Below are 16,782 nucleotides of genomic sequence, written 5' to 3'. Positions count from 1 at the left end.
GCTCATCAGAGCGAAAACAGAGGTTTTTAAGCAAGGCTGCAGAGGCTAAAATTGCAATGGTGCAGAAGGGACTTTGCCTCTAGCAAATTATACCAATCCAAGTGGACAGTCTTCAGGAATTGGTATATAGAAAAATAGCATCTCCTCTTCTTCGTCGTCTATAACTCAATAATTGTCACCTGAGGTTTTTCATTTTACTTAAGAGATTCAAGAAAGTTGATGCCATCAACCATCAAAGGTTACAGAGCCATGCTATCCTCCGTCTTCTCCCATAGAGGGTTAGACCTGTCGAATAACCGAGACTTGTCAGATCTCCTCAGGTCTTTAGACACAGCTAAGACTCCAAAAACCTTCCCTTGCCTGGAATCTGGATGTAGTTTTGATATGGTTGATGTCTCCAAGGTATGAACCTTTAGAAGAACTTTCTCTCAGAGACCTCACTAAGAAAGTCCTTTTTCTGGTTACCTTAGCAACGGAAAAGAGAGTTAGTGAAATACATGCCATTGACAAGAAAGTGGGTTTTTCACAAGGTAATGTTGTTTGTTCTTTCACCTTGAATTTTTTGGCCAAGAATGAGTCTCCTTCCAATCCTTGGCCTCAATCCTTTACTGTTCAAAACCTCTCCGAAGTGGCTGGCCCTCAAGAATTAGAGGCTTTTTTGTGCCCTGTTAGAGCTATCAAGGCTTACTTAGCCAGAACTGCCAACATCAGAGGAGATTCCTCTAACCTCTGGTGTTCAGTGAAAGACCCAACCAGACTTTTATCCAAAAATGCCCTTGCTTTCTTCGTCAAGGAACTCATTCTAGAGGCGCACAGACACATCAATGAAGAGGACGCACGCCTAGTCAAGTTTCACATTCATGAAGTGCGTTCAATAGCAACCTCAGTGGCTTTCCGTCATAATAAGTCACTTTCGCAGATCACACAGAGCACCTTCTGGAGATCGAAATCAGTGTTTGCGTCTCACTACCTTAGGGAGGTCGAAGTTGCGTACCAGGACCTGTTTGCGTTAGGTCCCATATCTGTAGCTGGCTTGGTTTTAGGGGGAACACACTAGGGGGGTAGGTTCTTTATCTTACCCTCTCCTTGTGATTTTATGGTTGCTGAGTTAAAGGGAAGCTGGGGGTGTTCACTTCACCTGGAGTACCCTCCAATCTAGTTTTAGATTTAGAGGGTATAGAGGAGGGGGATGTTTTGTTTTTAACTAGTTTTAGGTTAGGCGGTGAGGCCCGTTTTCAGTCTGGTTGCTTTCCAATTGCTCAGGGCAAGAGCAAAGGAAAGTCACCCCTTGTCTTAGTCAGCGGTGTACTTCCCTGACTACTAGGGGAACAATGGAGCAGAGTAGCTAGCAGTGCTTACGCCCAATGCCTCTGCAGGTAGTGGAGCTTCAACCAGCAGCAGTACCTCCCTGCAAAAGCCCATCTACCAGGTAAGGAGACACCTACCTTTTTATTGGTAGGGATCCATATGATGCCCATGTGTAGAGTTTGCCCCTTTTTTTATGATGTGTATCCTTTCGATAACTGATACCTCATCCCCTGCCCTTCCACCTTAAATGTGGAATCAGCTTTTACAGAGTTTTGGTAAGGCATTATAATGAAAATGACATTTTTATGATAAAACGAAGTTTCATTATACTTACCAAACACTGTAACTTAAAGGCCTCCTCCTCCCCGCAGGGAGAGGCGTTATCTCAGGCTATCACTTATGTATGCCGAGATTGAAACTGGAGGTGTTTACTGGGCGAGTCTCCTTCCACTCCCCCCACCAACATCCGGTGGGGTTGGATCTCCCGCCAATTATATGTGTTCCAAACAAAGTTTGAAAAAATATATCTCGGACGTGTCGAAATTTAAGAGATTAAAGCTTTTACAGTGTTTTGGTAAGTATAATGAAAATTAATTTTATCATAAAAATGTCATATTTCAATATTTATATATGATAATGATATTATTTTCATTTCTGATGGTTGCATACTAAACTTCAGGCAATGACAAAAAAAGGAGCCAAAAATGAACTCTTAATCTCAAAAACTAAGCGTGCTGTGATTTTTTGAAAAAAACTTTTTTTCCGCTTCGGCGCTAACTCCCAAATGCCGCCGGCATATGGCAGGCACTTTTGTAAATAGAGGCTCGGGGTTTAAGGGTTAAATGCAGATAGTGTTCCGTACTAGTGTTTATTTTGTTCTCCTCTAGTTATGTAATTTCCTAAGTTGTTTACTGGGTTATAATAAAAATATGTTTTGTATAGGTTGTGTGTAGAACCATGGTTATTTTTGTATTTTATGTATTGTCAGGATTGTAGGATTCTCACCAATACTTAACTGAAGCAGTTATATCAGGCTAGCTACCACCACTGTTTCATAAAAGTATTCAGGTAATGCATTCATATATACATTTTTTATTACATTGTTTCACTACAAACCATTTACACCGGCCAGTATTTGCAGCCTTAGTCAGTTGCCTACATGGTGCAAGAAAAATGTTTCATCATTGGTTTGTATGCTGTGGAAATGAGTTTATTTTGAAAATTTCTGATTTTGTATGAAATTCTGTTATAGTCATAAGCAGAAGAATATTGTGTAGCAGTAATAATACGTCATTAAAGTTATGTACATTTTCTCCACAGCATTTTTCTCTATATCATGAAGTTGGCCAGAAGTTTGCTCGAGACTTCCCCAAGAGTTTAGCGCATGTAGAAAACCTCATGAAAGAAAGCAATGTTGAAAAAAGAGACACCAGTAAAGAGCCCTCTGATAGTGAAAGAAATGTTGAACAGAATGCCAGTAATAACCAAAGAACAGGAGTGAGTGACATGTCCATGAATACAAATTCTGTAGAAAAAGTACAAAGATTTTCAGGTGAGACTGAAAAGTCAGGCGGCTTAAGTATACCCCTGCCAGGAATAAACATTTTACAGAATTTTGGGTTGGCAAAGTCAAAAGTCAGCAAAAGTCAGACGTACAATTCAGAGAGGAAAAACATTCTCCTTGGATATGGAAAAGCCAAGAGTAACATAACAAAGAAAAGTTGTCATGAATTTACTCCAGTTGGTATAAGGCCAAAGAATGCTGCAAATATGAAACCAGTGAAATTTGATCCATATATTAAGGTGAAAGATACACTGACCTGGGAAGCTGTCCAATTTATGAGAGGTGTTATGGATGAATGTACTCATCTGGGCAACTTCAGTGTGCCAGTTGACCCTTCGTTGATTATCATTGTTGCTGCTAAAAAAGATGGGTAAATATTTTTTATTATTTCTGTTATTCCTGTAGGACTGTTTTACCATTTTGTTGTTTGTGATGTAGAATTCTCAGACATACCATTTATACTGGAAATTTGTTTGGTATGTTTATCAGTTAGTTTATATGGGGAAAGTAGTTATGTATAGATACCTTTGTTTCAAGTTCTTATTTAAGTTCCCAAGTTATTCAAACACCCTTGGTATACTGAATGTGCATGCTAGATTTTGCCACAGTCTATTTTACCTTGTGTTACCTTTATTCTTTTTTAAGTTCCTGTAGCATCTTTTTCATTTCTACGCATTCCTTGTATGCCTTCACCCTTTGTACATTTATATTAGGGACCTTTCATACAAACCCGTTATTTATATTCGGAAGCCTTCACCTTGTTTTTGCAGGTTTGGAAGGGTATGAATATTTTCTTACGCTTGAATTTTACCCTAAAACTAGAAAATGTATCTTGCAGACACGGCATTTGTGAGTACTCAATAAATCATAGGAAAGGGTATTGCTCAGGTCTCTCTCTCTCTCTCTCTCTCTCTCTCTCTCCACCCTAAAAAATTAATTTTTTTATAGCTACCTATGTGAGCTCTTGGAGTCAGCTATCTTTTTTTTTTCATAGGGCTAAAGAATTACTTTTTTTTTTCTTGTGCATTATTTTGTAGTTAGGTATTTTTCCCATGAAGTATTTTTTTGTTTGAGGGAAGACCAAAGTGAATGTCCAATTGTTATGTTCTGATATTGAATATTTCTAGGTACTTATCCTCTTTGATAGGTAGGGTAATTTTTTTTTTTTTTTACAGTACTTTCATTTTCCTTGAGCACCATTTTGTATTTTCCTCCAAAGCATTTTGTGTGGGTGAGAGGACCAATTTGAATTTCAGATTGTTGTGTCTTTTTATTCCTTGCATGATTATTTGGTAGGTACCTAGGCTCTTTAACATGTGGATTATTTTTCCTTGTGTGTTAAAGGCTACTACTACAGTATTTGTTTTTCTTGTTTCCTTTCCTTAGTACTCATCTCCAATTTCTTTTTTCCTCCTCTCAGAACTCCATCCCCAAATGACCCTATATGTTGTCTTCTGTATGTGGCAAGGTTCATACTCAATCATGCTTTTGAAACACCAGTAAGGATTAATATCCTTCCCGTATGGTGATCTACTGTCCTTTCACATAGGCTGATTAGGTAGTTATTGTTTTGTTGAGGTTCATGCACCTTAGAGGATTGCCATTATATTACAGACTAGTGATCTTGTCAGTAAATAGTATTCAATAACTTATTTTCAGAATTTTCTTTTTATCTTTTACTAGGTGTTCCTTGAATCCATCAACTGGAAATGTACCTACTTGGTGGATAGCATTCCACTCTTAATGGATGCTTATCCTGTAGAGTGATATATTTGTTAGAGACACTCATACATGTCATACTATTATTTATTTTTGAAGCACCTCTGGATGAGCATTGGTAGATTAGAGGATTTAGTAAGAATTAGTAACGTAGACCTCCTGATCACATGGAATGTTTCTGAGAAAAGAGTGGTCATTGGTAAGTAGCATAGAATTTCTGTACAAACCCACTACTCTTAGTTTAGCCTCTCATGCTTCTGAGTGGAATCTAGACACTCCAAAACCAGTAAAAAAAAAAAAAAAAAAACTTCATGTCTTTACCCAGTGGGTTAGCACATCCAAAAAAGCCTCTTAGAAAACCACTGACTTCATGTATAGTCTGGAGGCTGTGCAGAGAATTGGGGTGTGGATGAGGGTTATTAAATGAGGGGATTTTATAATAAATTAATTTTGTTTTTCAAAGAATGACATTTGTTTCATTGTAGCCCCATTACTTTTAATTTAGGCTTCATAGCTGGGTATATGGGAAGTCATTGAGCTGCAGTATTGTAGAGGAACAATAATGTGAAGTAGCCAGTGTAGCATTCAGGGGATAAAAGATTTAGAGATCATAACACTGAAAAGTAGTGGGATCAGAGAATAGGTTAGGTGTTGGATAATCTGTCTGACAGATGCCCCTGTGATGATAAGGATGAGGATGAATCTCCTAAATGTAGGTTCAGCAAGGAGGATGGAAGAGCTTGACCTTCTGCAATGACCCAGACTAGGGAGAAAGATTCAAAGAACATCAGGGTAAGGTCTCTTTACCTTTGACAAACAAATTTTTGCCAAACTTTGTTTCATTCTGACAAATTGTTAATATTAGAAGATCACTGAAAAAAATCACAAACTGTAAAATTTTCTTCAGAACACTCAAGTTTCAAAAGTACAGGATTGAAAGACAGTCCTGAAAACGTTGAACAGAGGAAAATGAAGATGTTACCCCTTAAGGCAAACTCATGAAGTTTTTGTGGATGTGGGTAAACATGCTATCCCAAGGGGATAAAGGAGTGATGGTTTGTATTTTTTGACAAGGGCTTTAAAGTGTATGGACTTCATGCAGATACATGAGAGGCTAAAGTAAGAGTAAACGGTTTGTAATGAAAAGTAAAGGCTGGTTGTCTTTTAATTAATTTCCAGTGATTTATGTCAGAGATCTATTTAATAAGACAGCATTTTCCATATGTAAAAGAGTTGTATAGTTAGAAATGTTCATTACTCTAATGCATATTACTATACCATTTTTTATTTATACCATTTTTTAATAGGTACATGCCTCGTGATGGCATAATTCCCCTGACAGAAATTTGGCCTGGTTGTGAATTGCGTACACTACAAACTGGGCATGTCACTGCATATCTCTTCAATCATCAGGTGTTCAGGTGAGTAAATAAGAAATTAGTACAGTAGTCTTTGTGGATTTGTAGGGTCTCTCAGAGTGCAAACTATTGCTTTTTAACAAAAGCTTAATGTATACTATTTGTTTTTTGTAGGAAATTACCAGAGCAGGCTAGACCTTGCATTTCAGTCTTGAAGTTAGGCTGTCGTATAGTTTGGTATTTGCACATGCACCTGATTGGCTTGTGATCTCATGCATTCTCAGCTTTTCTTCCATCACTGTTTTGCTGTTGTTATCCTGTCCTGGATGCTTTAGTGTTGTTTTACTTTCCACGTATAGATCACAAGTTGGTGTCTTTCTTTATTGTTGTCAAGTCACATTCAATTACCTTTTGTGGCATTAGTTGGAGATTACATGTAAATTTTGCAGAATCTTATACCTACTGTAAGTGCTTCCAAAAACTCCCAAGCAAAATGTTTGCAAACAGGGCTAGGCTTCCCCATATGTTTTGTTCACATGCTTGTGGCTGGAGTATTCAAGTGACATTCACTGATTAAGTGGTGGATTATGTTTCCCCAGCCAGTGAAAAATGCAGTATAATCTCTCATCCAAAGCCCTGCTGGATAAAGGAAATTTCCAGGTATGATGAAAAAACACTCTACTGATGTAGATCAGCAACTTAGTACCCTTACTTCCCTTACCTTGCCAGATATGATGAAAAACACTCTACTGATGCAGAACAGCAACTTCGTATCCTTACTCCCCCACCTTGCCAGTACCACATAACCGCATACACTAAATATGCTCATAAACAACACACTTTAGCCTGCTCATAAACAATACAGAATACTCTGTACAGTACTGTACAAAAAATAAAAACCAAACTGTATAGTATAGTACTACATATGAAATGTACAGTACTGTACAAAATAAAAACCAAACTATGTAGTGTACTACTGTACATATAAATGTATAAAGAAATTAACAGTAAGATTCTCTCTCTTTCTCTCTCTTTTGATATGCCAAAACTGCTTATATGGGCCAAACTTGAAAATCTTGTTTTTTCTCGTAAGGAATAGCCCAGAGAGAGAAAGAGACAGGCAAGCAAACACAGCAACATGTTGCTTATGTATACACACACATATACACCTACATACACACATGCTGAGTTTATATTTTGCACTGTATTTTGGTACCTCTGCATTAAAGTCTAATAACATTTTATTTAAATGTGTGTGGGCTTTTTAAAGATGAATTACAGCATTATTGTTATTTAATTTGTATGGTATACAAAAATTTATGGAATCTATTTATTCACACTATCCAAAACACATCGTAATCTACTAGAGCTTAGGCTATCGTAAATCATTGTTTTAAACCTTTGGTAAACATATAATGGACTCTGTTTACTGATAAACTCAGTTATAATGGTGTATGTTTAGTAGATAAACTCAGTTACAGACAGTCTCCGGGTTATGACGGGCTTGGCTTACGACGTTCCGAGCTTACGACGCTTTTCAAATATATTCATAAAAAATTATTTCCGGGGTTACAACGCATGTTCCAGGTTTACGACGCTGACATTGCTGATCCGACGGAAGAAACATGGCTCCAGAATGGCAGAATGGTCAAATTGTAGAGGTTTTTCTGTTGAAGAACTTAATATAAATGCAGGATACATTGTTTTCAAGACACCCAAAGGATTTTCGACAGTATTTCGCCCGACACCAGTCCGACGACGATCGGAAGAGAAATGCATCCAAAACGGCAGAATGGCCAGTATTTGGAGGGTTTTTCTTAGAAAAAAGTCAATAAAAATGTAGGATTTGCTGTTTTCAAGACCCCAAAGGATTAAAAGTAAAGTTTTCTTATGATTTTTGACGGTATTTTGGACGACGCCAGTCCGACGCTGATTGGAAGAAATATGCATCCAAACTGGCAGAATGGTCAATATTTGGTGTTTTTTTTTTATGAAAAACTCAATAAAAATGCAGGATTCATTGTTTTCAAGACTACCCAAAGGATTAAAAGTAAGGTTTTCGTACGATTCTCGACGGTAATATTTCAGACGACTCTGTCCAACACACGACGGAAGAAAATTTGCATTCACAGATTTTTTCATAGAGCAATATTCACTAATTACTGATTTTCATTTTATTTTCATGACTAAATACATTTTTTATGATAAAAAAATTATTGACTAATTTTAAAATATTAAGGTAACCACAGCAAAGTATCGATGTAAGTTAAATTAAAATCCTGTGAAATCATAAAACTGCTTACCAATGTAATCGCTTCATTCTCACTCTCTCACTCCTCAAATAATTCACGAATAATTTCACTCTTTTGAGATTTAAGTAAGGCCAACTGCCCATATCTCTTGCTCTCCCCTTGAATAATTCATGAATAATTTCACTCTTGGGATTTAAGAAGGCCAACTGCCCATATCTCTCCCTCTCTCCATGAATAATTCACAAATAATTTCACTTTTGAGATTTAAGTAAGGCCAACTGCTAATATCTCTCTCTCACTCCCCGAATAATTCCACTCTTGAGATTTAAGTAAGGCCAACCGCCCATACCGCTCTCTCTCTCTCTCTCTCTCTCTCTCTCTCTCTCTCTCTCTCTCTCTCTCTCTCTCTCTCTCTCTCTCTCTCTCTGTACTGCATATATCCTTCAAAGAAATATGGATTATTGTATATTATTATAAGGTGTTATAATATATAAAATCATTCTACAAGTGTAATATGTATCTCTGAAAATTTTGATGTTTTGCTTGCAGATTCGTCATTTGTTGTGAGATGTGATTTTAAAATGTCTTTTTCTTACAGATAAATTGTGTATCGTGTAATCTTAAAATGTTTTGATATGTTTTGTCCGTTTGTTTAGTATATTAAATCGTATACTGAGTGTTAACGTGCTGTAGAGAGAGAGAGGGAGATTTTTTTTAACCATATCACTTAGCCCGTTTCCTGTGTTTACACAGTTGTTTGGGGTCCAGGAAGTCGTGTTTGGAGAAAGGTAGGACCCTCTTATGTTATCTGACATGAGCTGACAGCCTATCGGCAAATTGCATGTTATGCATTTATCATGTGTGCCTAACCCATGGTTATTAGCTGTGTCTGTGCTTATTCTTTTCCATGATCTTGAGTAATGGAATGAGGAACAGAGAGAGTTGAAGTTAACATGCTGACAGTGAGCCAAATATGGTCCAAAAGCACTTCCTTCTGTTTGTTCAAGTGTTTGGTGTCCAGCGGATGGTGTCAATCATTGATAAGAGCTCTGGCATGTTTCCTTCTGAGCCTTAGAGTTCCCTGTATGTGTACCACACATGTATACCTGTATGTATAATGTATGTATGTATCATGTATTCTGGGAGGGCTTGGAGATAAAAGAGCAGTGCTGATCCAAAAACACTTAGTTAGGAACAGAGGCTGGTGGCAATAGGGTCTCTCTCTCTCTCTCTCTCTCTCTCTCTCTCTCTCTCTCTCTCTCTCTCTCTCTCTCTCTCTCTCTCTCTCTCAATTATTGTTTGCTGGTTGCTCTCATATTTGTAAAAGTTGTGTTAAACTCACCCAAGAAGTGTGTTCATTTTGTAAGAGGTGATCTGAAGTATTTATATTGTGCAAGCATTGTGGAAAGTGTATAATGGCGTAACACTCATAAGGTAATGTGATGTTTAGTGGTTTGTGTTATGTTAAGAGTTAAAGTGATGTTCTAGGTGAAAGAGAATTATTACTTTGATAAAAGGTGAATAATATCTCTTATTGTGAGTTCTAATGTGTCTTGCTGCTAATTATATATCATTGTGTATGTCAGTGTGACTAGGCAGTGTTGTCTTTGAGAAAGTCTTAGAAAGACATGAGTTTAACCTTTTTTAAAAGTGGAGGTAATCTTTTGAAAGATTGATATAGTCTTTAAACATATTTTTGTCTTAGAAATGGCTGTTGGTATATTTCCATTTTTGCATACTGTATTTCATTCTTATATGTCTGTGTTATCATATTACTAGAATTTTATAATTACTATTTTACAAAGTTTAGTGCTGGTGATTACTTAGCATTTTGTTAGTGCATACTTATTATTGAGATTTCAGAGAATATTTATATGGATTCCAGTCAGTAATATTTTGGTGAACATTTGTGTTGAGTTTGATTAATCAGGTATATGTTTAAAACTTGAGTGACAGTTAATGGTTTGAATCTCACTTAACCAAATTGCTTTCTTAATAAATTAAAGTGTTTAAGAAATACTTAAATCTTACACTGTTATCAATTAATAGTAAATCTTTTTGAGATTGTGAACTCTGCATATAACTTTTGAACTTAGAAATAAATCAGTTTGTTTAAAGTTTTAAAAACACAGCATTTCATTTTGACCACCAGTAATTAGAGAAATTAATGAATGTGTACAAGGTAAGTGATATATCTGTTTGTTCACCTGGGACATATCTAGGTGAAATAGAACCAGGGAAACAGTTATAGTGTTTGTTGAAGTGATGCCCATTTTCCACTAGTCTGTTTATAACTTGTTAATTGTTACCTCACCCATAACTTGATAAAGTTACATTGAATTTCCCAAATGATAAGTAAGTTTTATGGGATCACTGTACCTTTAGAGTATTCAGTCTTAATATATTTGTTATGAGGTTTCAAGTATCTGGTCAAAGTGAGGTAACTTTCTGGTATTATTATTTGTGTAATAACCAGGTGCTTGATCACTTCGTGACAATATAAACATAAAAATGTACTAAAATCCTTTTATCGGTTGTGTGATAATTTTTTTATTGCTTCGACGATTCGGCTTGAGGGATTAGAAGTAGCCAATAACAGAGCTTGTGGCAACCCCCTCTGTCCATGACGATATGCTATTGGCCGGAAGGACTGAAAGTAGCCAATAACAACTTGTAACAACCCCCTCCTTGACAACATGCTGTTGGCAGGAAGGTTGGGATTTTAACCAGTCACAAAGCTTGTACCTCACGGGCTTTGCATACACTAAAAGGAGGGTGAGTAATGTTTGTTTTTTTCTCTCTCTCTCTCTCTGAGATAAGAGAGAGAGAGAATGACGGCACAAGAATTTTTTAACAAATTTGTGGGAGATGGTGAGGACTAAGCACGTTTGTATTTTGTATGATGAATAAATGACTTACCTAATAATAAGTGCTAATTTTCAAATATTAGTAGGATTAAATAATAATAATAATATACCATAATTACAACATTTATAAATTTTTAAAGTAAATTATTTCAATTTGTAAGCAAAGAAATATCACACCCTGTCTTTGCCCAAAGCTTTGAAGCTGTGGGGGAGGGTGGAACTGTCAAATATGTCGAATTACTTGACATTTTTGACCAAGGGTAGAAGATCAATGTCTCTCTCTCTCTCTCTCTCTCTCTCTCTCTCTCTCTCTCTCTCTCTCTCTCTCTCTCTCTCTCTCTCTCTCTCACCAAAAGGTAGAATGAGAAATGGATAGATATATTATAAATAGATACTGTACTTAGTTCAGCCCTTCACTCTCTCAAGAAAAGATGCTGCTATTTTAGTCTCTTTACCTATGCATACTAATTTTGTGTGTGTTCATAGTGTTTTAAAAATGCATAGTAAATGTAGTGGTACGTCTTTGGAAAACAAAAAACAATTTTTTGTTGTTGTCAGTCGCAGTAGAGAAATGGATCAACATTCCTCGAAAGATTAAAGAGATAAATCTCTCTCTCTCTCTCTCTCTCTCTCTCTCTCTCTCTCTCTCTCTCTCTCTCTCTCTCTCTCTTTTGCCTGTGCCAGCAGAAGAATGGCTGAATGTAAGTCATAGTGATAAATTCTCTCTCTCTCTCTCTCTCTCTCTCTCTCTCTCTCTCTCTTCTCTCTCTCTCTCTCTCTCTCGCTGGAAAAGGGTACTAATGTTTAAGATGACTTTGAAATGATATTAATAATATAATTTCAAAGATTAATACTGTAGTAATAGGATAATAATTTAAGCTATATTTGATGTAGGATGATACTTAAAGTAAAAATGGGAGAGTGCTGTAGTTTTCTTTCTCTCTCTCTCTCTCTCTCTCTCTAAAACAGCAGAATGGTAAAATTTTTGGAGGGTTTTTTTTATGAAAGACTCAATAAAAATGCAGGTTACGTCATTTTCAAGATACCCAAAGGATAATCAGAGGATTAAAAGTAAGGTTTTCTTATGTTTTTCAACGATTATTTTGGTTTACGACGATTTTCGGCTTACGACGTGGTGTCAGAATGGAACCTCCATTATAAACCGGAGACTGTCTGTATAATAGTATATGTTTTCTTGGATTGTGGGAACCAGCAATCTTCTTTACTTTACATGAATGAGCTAGTCAAGGAATGAATCATAGATTGATTCATGAAAGAATGGACTATGAAAGCAAAGGAAATTTTCTATGGCAGCTGAGAAAAAAAAGAAATGGAATAAAGAGAATAAAGCTACAAGAAAATGACCACATAACTAAAAAGCACAAGAAACCACTAGTAAATAAATGAATGAACTATAATTAAATTTTCATTTTCACAATACAAGAAAAATTTGCATCGACAAAAACAAAGATGATAAAGAAAGGTTGTGGGAGTTTATATAATTTCACATGGGCATTTGACTTTTCCTGTGCGAGAGAATGGGAGAAATGTGGATTTATGAGGAAGGACATACAAGAGCAGTAAATGTACAAGACAGGATAATTATTTATGTGAATAGCCAAATGTTTTCAGCATGAGTTTCTTTTCAGACAAGCCATTCGGGACTCCTTCCAACGTGTTATTGACAAGTACTACACTTCAGACATCTCTGCCCATGGTTAAGATGATCCGTTGGATGAAAATGCCATGATTTGGAGCAGGAAACATGCGTATCATTAATAGTAAGAATTTCATTTGGAATTGTTTTATTGTAACATAAAAAACAATTGAGTGTAACTATAAGCAGTAGTTTCTCATAAGATGTTTGCAGTTAGACTGCTTTAGTTTTATCTGAATTGTTTCCTGTTGGCAGTTTATTTAACATGAATGTTTAAAATAACAGTTTTTATGTAATTTGCAAGTTGATTTGAAATTGCTATATTAGCAGTCACATTGTACAAAACTATTGATACAGTATATGTTGAAGACATATGCCTTACCTTTCATAGCTATATAACTGATATAAGCAGTCCAAAAGCTATTTAATTACACTGCCATTGCTTGCTGCAGGCTGTGATGCAAGGAAATGAACCTCATAACCAGTAATAGCAGTTTAGTTTCTGAAGACAGCAGATAATTGGTAGTATTTATTGCTTGATTCAGCTGAGCTTGTGAAATGTAATTATCTTTTACATGAAGTTTGGCTCAATACAGATTACTTGTGCATTCTTGTAAAGTTAGCATAATTTTGTTTTTATTTTTAGTTCACGTTTGAGTAGTGTGCAATGCGAACATATAAAGTATGTGAAGTTATTTTTGAGATCCAAGAAATAATGAAACTTTTGATGTATATAAAGACATGGTATTGTGTAAGCACAAATGAATGAAGTGAATCTTCCTAAGAGTCATAGGAAATAGGATTAGTGTCTCGGACAGCTTTAATAACTGTCAAGTAAGGTTTTGGGATCATCACTGTACAGTTGCTCAGAAGTGTTAGATGTTTAATTAGGTTTCTGTATGACGCAGGATCAAAACGGGAAATTTTAATTGGGCAACATTTCAGGAAAATATTACCATTTTGGTCAATAATCAACCATGCTGTATCACTGCTTCACTTAACATTACAGGTGGATGGCTGTTGCAAGGTTTTCATAGCTATGCTATGGTGAAGTAGAGCTACAATATTCAAGAAGAGATGTATCTGAGAAACAATTCATTTTGAATTTTAAAAATCATACATTAAAACGTCAGAATTTTGGTATTACAAGAAAATATTCATACCACAAAATAACTTAATAATTTAATCATGTTCTAACACTTGGCAAAAGTGGGAGAATTGAGGGCAGAATTCCTCTTTAAAAGAGTTAAGAATTGTTTCTGCTGGATGAAATGTCGTCATTTTACCTGCCACACTTGACTCATCCCTTGAGTGTGTTTAAACCAGTGTTGTGTTAATTTTTTCCTAGTTAAATATCATACTTGCCATGTTTGTGTATTTTATCTTTGTGTAGTGTTAGCAGCACCTCAACTCAACAGGTCTCTACTTAACAGCTATATTATTATGATTATTTTATGTCATGCCACCATTATAGATGTGTTGTTTTTAGATACATCTCTTAAACTGAATGTTAAGTGTAAAGTGTAGGTTATTTTAGGTTAGAAACTATGTGGAATTGCTGTTAGCTGTATGTATCTAGAAAATATTCAATTGTAGGTTATATTGTAGGGTCTTTGTTACTTAATAAACCTTGTTAACTATCAGAAAGCCAGACCTCCAGAGCAGCTGTAAAGTTGAGATTAAGTTTGTGTGTGTAGGAGAATATTATAATGTTTTTCTCTGTTATTGTGTGTATACTATATGCATTACCTCCAAATAGGAAGGACAAAGAGCAGTGGAACACTGAATAAGGGAGGAATGAATTGATTGAGATACAGTATTGCCTTCCAGTGAGTGGTTGTTTACAAACTGCGTATAGAACATTGGAAGCCCCTCAGAATGACCTTGATGGTATTTGTCTACCCAAAGAGGAATACAGGATTGCTTTTTTACAGACTTCTTCCTCCTAGTTTTCACTTGCTGTAACAGGTCTTCTGACGTGCAGTGTGTGGTCAGAGAGGTTCAGTTATTGAACGCAGTGATATGGAGTGACTCTCTCAAAACCAGCAGTCTGATAGGGACTAGGGATTGACCTGAGCTCTCTCAACATGTTTTTTTGTGCAGATTCCCTACATTATGGAATATCAAAGTTGTCAAGGAGATCCATCAGGGAGAAAATTTCATGATATGGCTCAGTCGGTTACAGCAGCAGCTTCGGACTTGTAGAGGTCTGTAGCGCTGGTTCAATCCGCAAGCCGGCTGATCAGAGAGGCAGACACTTTGCTATCCGTGTAGACATCCCGGGATTATATATGTAATCAACGGATAGGTTTGCTTAAAAAGCAAATGGATGTTACAGACTAAATACACACACAAAACAAAGCCACTACAACACCTTCTAAAAACATAACAAACATCTCACACGTCTCGAACGCTCGCCATACCCCCAGCGCAATAACTTCGCTGCTGGGAAGAAAGGGCGTTGGGTCTGGTATGATACATGAAACATACGCACCGGGGTCTAAGCGATGTCAGGCAGGGCAGCCGATCGAGACCACAGGTCTACCCCCCAAAGCCAAATCAAAAAGTCCTTCAAAAGAAGGCATCGTGCTTACCCCATACAAAAATGGGAATAAAAGCACGTTAAAAGAAAAAGAAAGAAAGAAAGACTGGTGGATTTTAAGGATGCATTCTCCCAGGTGATGGTGGTACACCTGATATTAAACAAAAGGCCGTATGGAAAGTGACCATCTGAGTTCCCTTGCTTTAACTTTTCCAGTTTTTTAACTAATTACAAGGATGGTGGTGCTCTTAACAGTGTGCTTCCATCCAGTAGAAATTTATTTGTGTGGGGATCTATACAATTGGTTAATCTTTCATTATAAAGTGAACAAAGATGAGCAAGAATTTAACCTGTTGCATCATTATACTGCAGTCTCAAGATAGTAATAGTCATTTATTTAAACTGCAATAATTGCATTAGTGAAGGCTGACAGCAGATAGACAGCAGGAACAGTTGAACAACATCTGAGAAAATCTAATGTGTTTTAGGAAGGAGAGCAACCTTTTAACAGGAATACATTAGCTGTTATTCTGTCAACACTGAGTGTACTTCATACACTGATACGTTTTTAGAAGGATGGAAAGGAGAAGACAGACATGATTGTTTTAAAATCCTGTTATCTGTGAAAAGTAGCTCCCACTTCCATGATAGGACCTTGTAGGTGTCAGAATGGTCTTTTTAGCATTCAAGGACCACATGGCATGCATCATAAACCAATGAGGTACTAGGTCAGTAAAATAGAGTAAGATCAGGTTGGTCTCTACTCCAGAGTTTTACAAACAGATATCAAAGATATCGTGCATAACCTTTCAGTACTGTAATTATTATCTGTAAATTACACAAGTTTGTACAAAAACTAAATTTGTGCAGCTTTGTTAGCAACAATGACCTCTTACTTTTGGTTTCTCACACTTTTTGGATTTAAGCCTTGAATCCAAGGCACATATATTTGAAGAAGCTCTTTCTTCCGTGGTTTTAATTCAAAATCCTGCATGCTAGTTAAAGTGAGGTCCCTGTAATCCACAGTGAATCCCACCACAGAAAAGGGAGCTCCCTCATATATTTCTGATTTGGATTTAAGGCTCATAGTGATAGGTATGTCTCAAAACCGAGGGAAAATGAGTATCATTAAAGGGGCCATTATGGTTATTTAAAATACATGTCGGGTGAATGTGACCAGTAGTTTCAGCAATTAAAAAATTTGTCATGCTCTTGGAAAATACCATTTCATTGTATTGATTTTTTGTAATGTAAAAGCACTTATGAGGCAAAAGAAAAGAGCTATACTTGACCTATTTTATTTAGAAACTTGCATCTGTAAGGAGTTTGAAGGGAGCAAATAACAATTGCCATATTGTTTTATTTACACAATGAACAAAATACCACTTGCAGAAATTATATTTTTGAAACTGCTGCATAAAAAGTTATTCATTAAAAGCTCCCTTTCAACATGTATATTTGAAATGCATACAGATAATGTGTATTTATAATCAAGTAGTGCATAATCCTTCAAGA

At 36.3% G+C, this 16,782-nt stretch overlaps 1 protein-coding gene across 3 annotated transcripts in view; it reads left to right on the top strand.

Annotated features, from left to right (window-relative positions):
• Positions 1-16,782, top strand: part of LOC136839173 (protein ABHD18) — an 89,074-nt gene that overhangs the window by 66,099 nt on the left and 6,193 nt on the right. Inside the window, exons 8-10 of one of the 3 annotated variants that reach the window (XR_010853240.1) lie at positions 2,629-3,242; positions 5,899-6,012; positions 12,718-12,849. Coding sequence is in view for 2 of the 3 variants with exons in the window: in XM_067104862.1 (XP_066960963.1) it covers positions 2,629-3,242; positions 5,899-6,012; positions 7,537-7,792 (984 nt within the window). In the remaining variant the exon portion in view is untranslated. Of the gene's footprint in view, positions 1-2,628; positions 3,243-5,898; positions 6,013-7,536; positions 7,873-12,717; positions 15,087-16,782 lie in introns of those variants that run through there. The other 2 variants (XM_067104863.1, XM_067104862.1) reach the window with 2 other exon arrangements.

Source organism: Macrobrachium rosenbergii, chromosome 6 (genome assembly GCF_040412425.1).
Source record: "Macrobrachium rosenbergii isolate ZJJX-2024 chromosome 6, ASM4041242v1, whole genome shotgun sequence".
NCBI lineage: Eukaryota > Metazoa > Arthropoda > Malacostraca > Decapoda > Palaemonidae > Macrobrachium > Macrobrachium rosenbergii.
This window is presented reverse-complemented; position numbering and strand designations above follow the sequence as displayed.